Source organism: Trifolium pratense, plastid (assembly GCF_020283565.1).
Source record: "Trifolium pratense plastid, complete genome".
NCBI classification, from domain to species: domain Eukaryota; kingdom Viridiplantae; phylum Streptophyta; class Magnoliopsida; order Fabales; family Fabaceae; genus Trifolium; species Trifolium pratense.
Genome location: NC_047412.1, coordinates 52,501 through 64,042, shown reverse-complemented (window position 1 = coordinate 64,042; position 11,542 = coordinate 52,501). Strand labels below are relative to the sequence as shown.

General features: G+C 32.8%; 11 protein-coding genes and 3 non-coding genes across 14 annotated transcripts in view; 2 read left to right on the top strand and 12 right to left on the bottom strand. All coding sequences in view use genetic code 11, as the record gives it.

Moving 5' to 3' along the window:
* Positions 1-132: 132 nt before the first annotated feature.
* On the top strand, positions 133-220 carry trnS-GGA. The gene has a single exon. It is a non-coding gene; the product is annotated as a tRNA-Ser (tRNA).
* A 238-nt stretch (positions 221-458) lies between these two features.
* Positions 459-1,460, bottom strand: rpoA (RNA polymerase alpha subunit). Its single transcript has one exon. It carries the CDS (start codon positions 1,458-1,460, stop codon positions 459-461), a length of 1,002 nt encoding a protein of 333 aa, YP_009772735.1.
* Positions 1,461-1,539: 79 nt separating this feature from the next.
* rps11 (ribosomal protein S11) lies at positions 1,540-1,956 on the bottom strand. The gene has a single exon. The coding sequence runs from the start codon at positions 1,954-1,956 to the stop codon at positions 1,540-1,542; it is 417 nt and encodes a 138-aa protein (YP_009772734.1).
* Positions 1,957-2,299: 343 nt separating this feature from the next.
* On the bottom strand, positions 2,300-2,413 carry rpl36 (ribosomal protein L36). The gene has a single exon. It carries the CDS (start codon positions 2,411-2,413, stop codon positions 2,300-2,302), a length of 114 nt encoding a protein of 37 aa, YP_009772733.1.
* A 441-nt stretch (positions 2,414-2,854) lies between these two features.
* rps8 (ribosomal protein S8) lies at positions 2,855-3,259 on the bottom strand. The gene has a single exon. It carries the CDS (start codon positions 3,257-3,259, stop codon positions 2,855-2,857), a length of 405 nt encoding a protein of 134 aa, YP_009772732.1.
* A 648-nt stretch (positions 3,260-3,907) lies between these two features.
* Positions 3,908-4,276, bottom strand: rpl14 (ribosomal protein L14). Its single transcript has one exon. The coding sequence runs from the start codon at positions 4,274-4,276 to the stop codon at positions 3,908-3,910; it is 369 nt and encodes a 122-aa protein (YP_009772731.1).
* Positions 4,277-4,402: 126 nt separating this feature from the next.
* rpl16 (ribosomal protein L16) lies at positions 4,403-5,920 on the bottom strand. Its single transcript has 2 exons — positions 5,912-5,920; positions 4,403-4,801 (listed from the first exon to the last, which is right to left on the bottom strand). Exons 1-2 carry the CDS (start codon positions 5,918-5,920, stop codon positions 4,403-4,405), a joined length of 408 nt encoding a protein of 135 aa, YP_009772730.1.
* Positions 5,921-6,070: 150 nt separating this feature from the next.
* On the bottom strand, positions 6,071-6,727 carry rps3 (ribosomal protein S3). Its single transcript has one exon. The coding sequence runs from the start codon at positions 6,725-6,727 to the stop codon at positions 6,071-6,073; it is 657 nt and encodes a 218-aa protein (YP_009772729.1).
* Positions 6,728-7,359: 632 nt separating this feature from the next.
* rps19 (ribosomal protein S19) lies at positions 7,360-7,638 on the bottom strand. The gene has a single exon. The coding sequence runs from the start codon at positions 7,636-7,638 to the stop codon at positions 7,360-7,362; it is 279 nt and encodes a 92-aa protein (YP_009772728.1).
* Positions 7,639-7,792: 154 nt separating this feature from the next.
* rpl2 (ribosomal protein L2) lies at positions 7,793-9,330 on the bottom strand. The gene is made up of 2 exons: positions 8,940-9,330; positions 7,793-8,226 (listed from the first exon to the last, which is right to left on the bottom strand). Exons 1-2 carry the CDS (start codon positions 9,328-9,330, stop codon positions 7,793-7,795), a joined length of 825 nt encoding a protein of 274 aa, YP_009772727.1.
* A 9-nt stretch (positions 9,331-9,339) lies between these two features.
* Positions 9,340-9,636, bottom strand: rpl23 (ribosomal protein L23). Its single transcript has one exon. The coding sequence runs from the start codon at positions 9,634-9,636 to the stop codon at positions 9,340-9,342; it is 297 nt and encodes a 98-aa protein (YP_009772726.1).
* A 585-nt stretch (positions 9,637-10,221) lies between these two features.
* trnV-UAC lies at positions 10,222-10,869 on the bottom strand. The gene is made up of 2 exons: positions 10,833-10,869; positions 10,222-10,258 (listed from the first exon to the last, which is right to left on the bottom strand). It is a non-coding gene; the product is annotated as a tRNA-Val (tRNA).
* Positions 10,870-11,046: 177 nt separating this feature from the next.
* On the top strand, positions 11,047-11,119 carry trnM-CAU. Its single transcript has one exon. It is a non-coding gene; the product is annotated as a tRNA-Met (tRNA).
* Positions 11,120-11,269: 150 nt separating this feature from the next.
* atpE (ATP synthase CF1 epsilon subunit) overlaps positions 11,270-11,542 on the bottom strand; it is a 402-nt gene continuing 129 nt past the window's right edge. The window contains exon 1 of the mRNA in view: positions 11,270-11,542. This exon is cut by the window's right edge and continues 129 nt beyond it. Within this exon, the coding sequence (YP_009772725.1) occupies positions 11,270-11,542 (273 nt within the window).

The window sequence follows — 11,542 nt, the reverse complement described above, 5'->3', positions numbered from 1 at the left end:
AGTAAGGGTTTAAAAAAAAAAAAATAATTTCTTTCTTTTTTTTAGTTTCAATTAAATTAATTGAGTGCGCCTACGCAAATGGAATAAGAATGCCTCGCTATTGACTTGGTTTAGGGACATAATCATTATGTAGGAGAGATGGCCGAGTGGTTCAAGGCGTAGCATTGGAACTGCTATGTAGGCTTTTTGTTTACCGAGGGTTCGAATCCCTCTCTTTCCGCACCCTTATCAAGTTCATCAATGTTACTGACCTCAATGTTTGAGATAAAAATAGATACCACTATTCCAACTTTGGTATGGATTCTCTATTCCAAATTTTTTTCTTTAATATAGAAATATAGAAATTAACATAGAAAATAGTGGAATAAAGGGGGCAAGGAATAACCATTTTCCTATACCCATGTCTACCTTTCTTTTTTTTAATGAAAGATGAAAAAAAAATCCAGTGGATTGCAAATTTATGCAAAATGCTTGTCGATTTGTAAAATGTTTAATATATTTTGAACATCTTCTACGCGAAAATGTTCAATTTTCATAAGGTCTTCTTGACTCTTATTCAAAAGTTCCAATAATGTATGTATATCAGACTTTTTAAGACAATTATAGATCCTGGGAGGCAATTCTAATTGGTCAATAAAAATGGATTTCAATCCAATTTCTTTTTTTTTTTTCCTTAGTTTATCCTTAACTAATCTATCATGAAAAGTAAAAAGGGGTAAAGTAACTTTGTGTTGATTGTTTTCAAAATTCAAGTTTTCTTCTTCTGCGTGTAAAAAAGGAATAAACAAATCAATCAAATTCCGGGAGGCTTCATAAAGTGCTTCCTTAGGGGTTAAACTTCCATTTGTCCATATTTCGAGAAAGAGTATCTCTTGTTTTTCATTACCGTTCACATAAGAATGAATACTATGATTTGCATTTCTAACAGGCATGAATACGGCATCTATAGTATAACTTCCATCTTGAATGTTGTCTATTGTTTTTATACGATATCCCCGCTTCCTCTCAATTTGTAATTCAATACACAAATTAATAGGTTCTGTTAGGTTAGCTATATGTTGTGTATTATCCACGATTTCCACCGAAGGTGGTAAAATAATGTCTTGAGCTGTTACATATCCAGGACCTTTGAAACAAATGGACGCGTCTCGAGTTCCATACAGATTACTTCTCAATACAATTTCTTTCAAATTCATTAAAATTTCATGTATTGATTCTTGAATACCTACTATGGTAGAATATTCATGTGGTATTTTCTCAGATTTTGCACGTGTGATACATGTTCCCTCTATTTCTCCGAGCAAAATTCTTCGCATTGCAATGCCTATTGTATCTGCTTGACCTTTCATAAGTGGAGACAGAATAAAGCGTCCATAATAAAGACGCTTACTGTCTACCCTTGATTCAACACACTTCCACTGTAGTGTCTGAGTTGATACTTTTACTTTTTCTCGAATCATAGTAATATATTTTTATTAAACTCGTGATTTAATTGTTTATTTCTCTTGAAATATCTTTCTTGAATGTTTATTTATAGTTTTATATACGTCTTTTTTTAGGAGCCCTACATCCATTATGTGGCAGAGGTGTTACATCCCGTAGAAACTTTAATCGTATACCACTTCTTAAAATAGCTCTTAATGCCGCATCTCTTCCTGGACCGGGACCTTTTATCATGACTTCTGCTCGTTTCATGCCTTGAGCGACTACTGGTCGAATAGCATTTCCTGCTACGGTTTGAGCGGCAAACGGTGTACTCCTTCGTGAACCTTTGAATCCACATGAACCGGCAGAGGACCAAGAAATCGCCCGACCTCGTAGATCTGTAACAGTCACAATGGTATTGTTGAAACTAGCTTGAACATAAATAACCCCCCTATGTATTTTACGAGGATGCTTGCGCGAACCAATACGTCCGTTTTTACGTGAACCAATTTTTCGTATAAATTTTGCCATTTTTTATTATTTTAAAAAATATAAGTTCGAAATATATGGATATATCCATTTCCTGTCAAAAACGGATTCTTTACTATTTTCTAACTACTTATTCTATTCTATGCTATTGTATTCTATAATTCGATTAATATAGAATACCATTTTTGAAATATCAAGCAGTAAGCAATAATATTAATTATAATACTTATAACTATAGACTAGATTGGAATATAGAATCTAAATTATAATTTTTTTATGATTTAGTATTTAATTAAGAAAATAGATAAGAAAATTGAATTTTATTATCATTTTTTTTTATTTGCATTCGGTACTTTCTTTTTAATAGAAAGCTTTTGTGAAAATATTATCCTTGTCTTTGTTTATGTTTTGGATTGGAACAAATTACTATAATTCGACCTCGCCTGCGGATCAATCGACATTTTTCACAAATTTTACGAACAGAGGCTCTTACTTTCATATTTTGAACTCCTTAATTTAAACTTAATGCTGAATCTATATATTGGAAGAAAATAGGGTTTCCTTACATTTTTAACTTCAACGTGTTTTTCCTAAAAAACAGGTTGAAGTTACAAAATAGTCTAATTAAATTAAGTGACTTATACTTCGATTTTTTCCCTTACCGGTCGTATCCATAAAGTACGTCGAATTTTTTTTGAAACATAGACTAGAATCTCATTTTTATTCTATTTCTCTAAAGCAACCTGGAACATACCCTCAGAAGTGATTCAGTAATTAATTAAATGAAATCTTCATGAATTTTTATTTCTATTCTAGTTAAATCCTCTTCACACATTCACTAATGTATCGAGAGTAATATTAGAAATCTGTTTTTTCTCTACTCCATTCACAATAATGTATCGAAGTTTTTCATAGAATTCGAATATGGGCAAAATTATCATTACCATATATAACATAAAACTTCTCCGCCGATTCTTTCTAATCTAGCCTCTCGATCTGTCATTATACCCCTAGAAGTAGAAAGAATTACAATTCCCATTCCTCCTAAAACTCTCGGAATTTGTTGATAGTTAGAATAGATTCGTAGACCTGGTGTACTGATCCTTTTTAAATTTAAAAAAGTTTTATACGATCTTTTCCTATTTCTTCTATACCGTAGAGTTAAAACATAAAAGTCTTTTTTGCTTTCTCGATGTTTTCTGACGTTTTCAACAAGACCCTCTTGTACAAGAATTCTCACAATGAGTTCGATAATATTAGTACGTGGTAGTTGAACTATTCTTTTTCCATTCCTGTCAGCATTGCGTATCAAGGTTAGTATATCAGCGATAGTATCTTTACACATGATCGATTATTGCTCCTTACTTTCGATATAATCAACGTGCTCGCGTTTTTTTTTTTGATTTTTTATTTTTTGATTCAATAAAATATCTAATATTGAATAGGAGAATATAATAATACTCTAGTCTGTATAGAAAATATTATTCTAATTAGGATAATGTAAATATATAATATAGAATATTAAAAAACAAAAAAAAAAAGATAGAAAGAAAATGAACGAATGACCTATTATCATAGTTCTAATACTTTAAGAATCTATTTCTTTTCTATATTCCATGCTCCAGATACTCGAATAAATATCTGACGGGGTAAAACCATCTCTATCAAGAGAAGATGACGTATCTATTTTATGTTCTGTACTATCAATAGGATCAATTATAACAAGTCACACACTCATATTCCGGAAATACAGAAACAAAGAAGTTTCGCGGTCGAACTACCAAATCAAAAAGGAATGGGCTAAAAATGAACGATCTAAATGCTAAACTTGTTATAAACTATATAGATAATCTTATACGGAATTCGAATTCAGAATTCTATTTGTAAAAAAAAATAGATAGAATTCTGAATTCGAATTTTTATTTTGAATATATATATATTTCCTTCCTATTCATTCAAGTGATAAATAATATATCGATATCACAATCTCGTATTATAATACCTCGGGTGCTAATGAAACTATTTTAGTAAAATTTAACTGTCTCAATTCTCGGGCTATTGCGGAAAAAATTCGAGTTCCTTTTGGATTTCCTTCTTTATCAACGAGAACCGCCGCATTATCATCATACTTTATTATTATACCATTACTACGTTTGAGTTCTTTACAAGTACGTACAATTACAGCTCTGATCACTTCTGATCTTTCTAAAGATGAATTTGGTACGGCTTTTTTGATTACAGCAACAACAATGTCACCAATATAAGCATACCGTCGATTACTAGCTCCTATGATTCGAATACACATCAATTCGCGGGCTCCGCTATTATCGGCTACATTTAAATAAGTTTGAGGTTGAATCATATCATTTTTTTTTTTTTATCTTTCAGTCAAAAAGTTGAAATAAAAAAAATATTCTGTGTTCAAAAAAAAAAAGAAACCTACAATTGCCACTTTTTTCATACTAAAGATCTCTTTCGTTCTAAATGATTATTCAGAAAGAATGAATTGAGTTCGTATAGGCATTTTGGATGCCGCTATTGAAATAGCCTTTCTAGCTATATTTTCAGGGACCCCTCCCATTTCATAAAGTATTTTGCCGGGTTTAACGACAGCTACCCAATATTCGGGAGATCCTTTTCCCGAACCCATACGCGTTTCTGTAGGTCTTACTGTAACAGGTTTGTCTGGAAATATACGTACCCATATTTTTCCACCCCGGCGAACATTTCGTGACATTGCCCGTCGCCCTGCTTCTATTTGTCTAGATGTGATCCAAGCGGGCTCAAGTGCCTGAAGAGCATATTTTCCGAAGCAAATTTTATTACCTCGATAGGCTTTTCCTTTCATTCTTCCTCGATGGTGTTTACGGAATCTGGTTCTTTTGGGGTTATAGTTGATGGTTGTTTCTCAATTCCATCTCTATTACAGAACCGTACATGAGATTTTCACCTCATACGGCTCCTCGCGAATAAATCGACTGAAAAATATTTCACCTATAATTAATTGAAAATAATAATGAAAATAATATATAACGTTCTCACACCAAAGCAAAGTAAGATAGACAACTGCATCTTCTTGCATTTTCTTTTTTTCTTTTTTATGCCAATTGGAGTTCCCAAGGTCCCTTTTTTAGTGCCGGGAGACGATGAGGCATCTTATACAATCGACTTTTCCAAGAAAGATTTAGGTCAAGAAGTAAACGGTGGATCTAGTAGAAATTTTTATATCTTGCTTTGATATATAACGAAATATGGATTCTTATAGACCATTTTCGCTATCCGTATCTAATTTCTCATATTTCGAAATTAAAAAAATCCACATTTTCGCGGGCGAATATTTACTCTCTCATTAAAAATTTAAGATTTAATGTTGGGTTAGTCCACAACTCCTAAAAAAAATGAATTCTTAGTTTCTTCCGCCATCCCATCTAATGAATCGGTAAGATTTTTCATTTTAATATAATCTTAGGTATTCACAGGTTTCGTCGTTCCCATCGCTTTTCGATTTATGGTTAGGTCTAAATTCTATAATGGAGCCTTTTTAATATTAATAAGATTTCATTTTTAAAAAATTTTCTTATTTATTTGATTCTTTTTTTGTTGAATCAACCTTCTCAGTTTTATTGATTCGCGGCTCTTGATTCGTTTATTCTAGGAATATATTCATCCATATATGGATGAATTTTGAATATGAATGCTTTATTACACTACCTTTTATAAGATGACCCATTAGACCTTTACATAGTAGAATTCTATATCCAAGATATCTTTTTTTCTATCTTTCTTTCACCCCTTCATTTATCTGTATATTCTTATTGCTTTACAACTAATAATCACATTCTTTTTTATTTCAGTTGCTATAATTCAATTCTATCACCACGTAGTTCTTTATATCCAGATAATGGGAAGCGATGAGTAGGTTATTAATTCTTTAGTAATAAATTCTACGAATTTTTGTAGAAATTTAACCACTCTCAAAAAAACCAACGAGTCACACACTAAGCATAGCAATTCCTTCACTATAAAATAATTCATTTTTTTATTCAATCTTATAAAATTTGTCATTTCTTCTTTAGGAATAAGCGTGTAGTAAGAATTCGTCATTTTTTTTTTAGCAAAAGATGGAACCTTAATATAGAAGGAAAATTTTATTTTATTAGTCGTTGTTTAGAACTATCCAAACTTTGATTCCCAATACCCCATAAATAGTTCGAACTGGATAGGAACAATAATCCATTTTAGCTCGAATGGTTTGTAGAGGAACCCTACCTTCTCTGAACCATTCGACACGTGCAATTTCTTTTCCGTCGATACGTCCCGAAATTTGTACTTGAACTCCTTTTGTACCTGCCTGTTCAGCTAATTCAATAGCTTGTTGGATTGCTTTACGAAACGAAATTCTTTTCTTTAATTGTACAGCTATAAATTCTGCAAGAATATTAGGGTCTCTATAAACATTTTGAATTCTTGTAATTGCAATCTTGATTTTTCGGTTCACACAATTAAGTTTTTTTTGTACATTAGTCTGTAATTCTTCGATTCTTCTTCGAGGCTCCCACTCTGTGAATAACTTTGGTGAAAGTCCTACATAGATTTGAATCACATCGATTCTTTTTTTAATCTTTATTCGTCCAATTCCCTCGACACCAGAGGCTATTCTTACTGTTTTTTGTAGATAATTCTTGATACAATCTCGTATTATTTTATCTTCTTTTAGATTCTCGGAATAATCTCTTGGTTGTGCAAACCAAATAGAATCATGATTTTGAGTTGTACCAAGTCTGAAACCGAGCGGATGTATTTTTTGTCCCATAATTCCTCACTACTCTATATAAAATGATACGTCTTATTTGTCTACTTTAATTTATTTCTTTTTTATATATATATATATAAAGATATATTTATATATCTTTATAACTAAGTCAATGAGTTATAAAGCTATATAAATATAGCTTTATAACTCATTATAACTCATTAACTTAGTTGGTTGAAATATATGATTGTGAGTAGTATTTTCTGCTGCAGAATAAAGCAATTCAAAAAAAAATAATAAGATGGCAAACACCCTAGAGCATAAGCTCTATTTCATCTCATTCTACGTGCATAATCCGAGGCTATTTTCCAAATAAGCAAGAATTCCTCACTACGAGCGCTAGTCATCATCTTATTCATCAGCTTAGTACTAACTGGACTAATTTTAGTACTAACTAGATTCCAAATCTTACAAATATCAATTGTGACTGGCTGAAAAATGTGAAAATGGAAGTTCCCCCGCGAAAAGAAGAGGTTCACGAAGATATTGAATTTCATTTTTTTATTAACCCCCCCCCAGGTTTAGTTTAAGTTTATTTATTAAATTCACCTTAGAAAAACGAAGGTGACGAGATCTAGTCTGATATTTTGTTTGTATACGTATTAAATAAATTCACCTTAGAAAAACGAAGGTCAACGACGAGATTTAGTGTCATTTTTTGTATGCCTCCTGAAGTTTTGAGTAGATGAAAATTCTCCCAATTTATGGCCTACCATACGATCTGTTATATAAATCGGTAAATGCTCTTTACCATTGTGGATAGCAATGGTATGCCCAACCATTGTAGGTATAATAGTTGATGTTCTGGACCAAGTTATTATGACTTCTTTTTCTCCTTTTGTGTTAAGCTTATTTATTTTTCTTAATAAATGAGTCGCTACAAAAGGATTTTTTTTTTGTGAACGTGTCATAGTTAATTATTTGTCCTCCAATTTCGAAAACTATTTTTAAAAATAAAATGATATGATCTTTCAAAAAAGAAAATCATATAATGATTTTAGTAAATCCGTTTTTTTTTTTCTTTTGTAAAGACGAAAAAACAAATTGTATTTTCTCTACTCTACACTATTTACTACGGCGACGAAGAATCAAATTATCACTATATTTATTCCTTTTTCTAGTTCTTCTTCCAAGTGCGGGATAACCCCAAGGAGTTGAGGGTTTTTTTCTACCAATTGGGGCCTTCCCTTCACCACCCCCGTGTGGATGGTCTACAGGGTTCATAGCTACCCCCCTTACTACAGGACGCTTACCTAGCCAACGTTTAGCTCCGGCTCTGCCCAAACTTTTCTGGTTTGCCCCAACATTCCCTACTTGTCCGACTGTTGCTGAGCAGTTTTTGGATATCAAACGGACCTCTCCAGAAGGTAATTTTAATGTTGCTGATTTCCCCTCTTTTGCAATCAGTTTCGCTACAGCACCTGCTGCTCTAGCTAATTGCCCCCCCCTTCCAAGTGTTATTTCTATGTTATGTATGGCCGTGCCTAAGGGCATATCGGTTGAAGTAGATTCTTCTTTTTGATCAAGCAAAACCCCCTCCCAAACTGTACAAGCTTCTTCCAAAGCATACGGCTTTCTGGATGTAGATTATAATAATAATATCTATACACATGGATGGACTTATATATATCTTAAAATTCTTATATTATTTTTATTATATCTGACATAACGACGTACCACATGAGTGGATATATAATATAGGAATCTATATCTGCCAAATCACTCATGTTATGATCTTCTACATCCTAGGTCTTTCTGTTCCTTCATCTGGCTTATGTTCTTCATGTAGCATTCAGACCGAATGACTCTATTAAATTACGTTGCTACTTACACATAGTACGGGTAACGTAGGAGACAGTTCTATTTTTCCCCGGGAGAATCCCTAGAATTACCACAGCTTAGCTTTCCATTTGCCTCTGACCATCAAATGAAATGTGAATAACCCGTGTCTTCCCCCCTTTGAAACAAGGAGCGCTTCGTATTCTGTCGGTGCTTAAAACAATTGTGTCTTCTCCATATTACTATATCTCTAGGGTCAATAATTTTATAGGAGGAACTACCGAACTCAATCACTTGCTGTCGTTACTCTTCAGTTTTCTGTTGAAGTCTATCCTGTAGAGGTACTCAAATTGGATCCGTGATCGATTTCTAGGTTTCGCCGTAAACCTAATTGGTTACTTCCAATTACGTAAATAAATAGTTCAAACCGCACTCAAAGGTAGGGCATTTCCCATTTTTATAGGAACTTCTGTACCATAAACAACGGTATCTCCAATTATAGCCCCTCTGGGGTGTAAAATATATCTTTTCTCACCATCCCCATAGTGTATGAGACAAATGTGTGCATTTCGATTAGGGTCGTATTCTATAGTTATGATTCTACCATATATGTCTTTTTCATTCCGTCGAAAATCAATTTTACGGTATAGACGCTTATGACCCCCCCCTCTATGCCCTGCGGTAATGATTCCTCTAGCATTACGGCCTTTATCACAATGATGCTGTCCAGAAATCAAACGATTTCGTGAATTAGATTTCACTTGACTGTCTACGGCTCCATTGCGTGTGCTCGGGATAGAAGTTTTGTATAAATGTATCGTCATGCTATGCTATTAAGTGTATTTTTTTTTATTTATTTTCGTTCTAAGAGATGGAATAGAATAACCCGGTTGAAGCGTAATGATCATACGCTTGTAATGCATTGTATGTCCCATAATAGGGCGCGTTCTTCTACCCTTTATTGGGAGTCGATGACTATTCATAGCTATTACCTTGACATCAAAGAAGAGTTCGACCCAACGTTTTATTTCTGTCCTAGTTGATCTTGATTCGACATTAAAAGTATATTGATTTTTTGCGAATAACCGAATACTTTTGTCTGTAAATACTGCATATTTTATTTCATTCATAAATCTATTTTCTTCCCTATGAGTTCTAGTATCAATAAGAATACTAGTTTTTTTTACTGTTCATCTATTTTAATTTGAATATACCACACCAATTCATTATGTATGGATGATGAGATTCCATTGATACAGAGCCAATGATTCGATTTTCTCTGACGGATGGTCAGAACTTCGTCTCGACTCCAATCCTACGAAGCTGAGAGGTCCACTACAGATCAGAAATTCTTGAAGTCAAGAAATTACTTATTTAGAAATTAGTGATATTCTAAAATGGTTTCCATTATTTCGAATAAAATGGAGACTAGTATCTGAGTATACTAATATTCAGATTATATTATCCACTATGAATCTATTCGAATAGAAATTGATTCATTCTTTATACTACAAAATTTAGAGTATATTTATACTAATTTATACTACTAGTATAACTAGTATGGAGTATTTAGTATTCAATATAGTACTACTTTCGATATAGTATAGTACTACTATGTGTCGTAAATAGTATATAGTACTCATAGTAGTACTATATCGAATATATTTGTAATGACAGATATTAGATAGAAATCGAAGTAGTATCGGTAGTAATATTAGGGCTATACGGACTCGAACCGTAGACCTTCTCGGTAAAACAGATCAAACTATTATTATCAAAATGATTTGAATTGTTTGAAAGACCCAACGTGCATTTTTTTTTGCATTGGGCTTTTTCATTAACTGATAGAAATATCAATTAGTCTACCATCTTTTTTCTTTACACAAAGAAAAAGGAAATGACTCCCTGTGCTCTGATTTCTTATTTCTTATTTAGATTAAAATCTAAGAGCACTACCAAAGTTTTTCAAAGAAGAAGGTTATCCTGACGTAGGTCTGCTTCTGGCTTGAATCAACTTAAGTTAAATGGACTCTCTATCAACCTACTTAACTAAAAATATCAAATAGGAAATGAAACTTCATACACCTTAAAGTTCATAAGATAGGAAGAAAAGAGAATTTTTCTGAGGTCCCTAGACTCATTGCCTAGCATTGAATAGATTGAGTATTCACCTTATCAATATCTCAAATCCATTATGGATTCTATTTGACGTCTAAATCCTTTGTCAGGCTATTGTTCTCTTATGGAGTAAGACATCGATTTCTCAATAAGATCAACTCTTTTAATTACATGATGGACTCCTATGAAAAAAAACATTGGCGCGTGTGTAAACGAGGTGCTCTACCTAACTGAGCTATAGCCCTTGTGCTTTTGATACATATTTTATCATATTCGAGAAATAAATTCTTGTCAAGATGAATATTACATGATCCATCTCTTTGATTGATATTGCGTTGGTATTGTTTAGAATAAGTAATATAACATTCAAAATCCATTGATCTGATAGACAGGTACTTTTTTTTTATTTAGGATGATAAATGACCTACTTAACTCAGTGGTTAGAGTATTGCTTTCATACGGCAGGAGTCATTGGTTCAAATCCAATAGTAGGTAAGGTATAGCTAGAACTTATTAGATACCATACCATTGATTTCGATATCTAATAAGTTTTTCTCTTCACCCTTTCTTATTGTAATTTTCTATCTTTTTCTATTCTATCTATTTTTTTTTTTCAATTTTAAATTATTTGGCTGCACTAACTTGTTACGAGATGGTATTGATAGCCTCTACTCGTGTCCTAGCTCGTCGGAGAGCTAGATTTGCCTCAATTGTTTGTCTCTTGCCCTTGGCCTTATTCAAGTTAGCTTCTGCTATTTTAAGAGTTTGTTGTGCTTCTTGTGGATCAACGTCACTACCCCTTTCCGCATCATTTGCTAAAATAGTGATCTCATTATTGCCTATTCTAGCAAAACCGCCCATCAGAGCCACCGTTAACCATCGGTCGTTAAGTCGTATTTTCAAAATACCTATATCTAA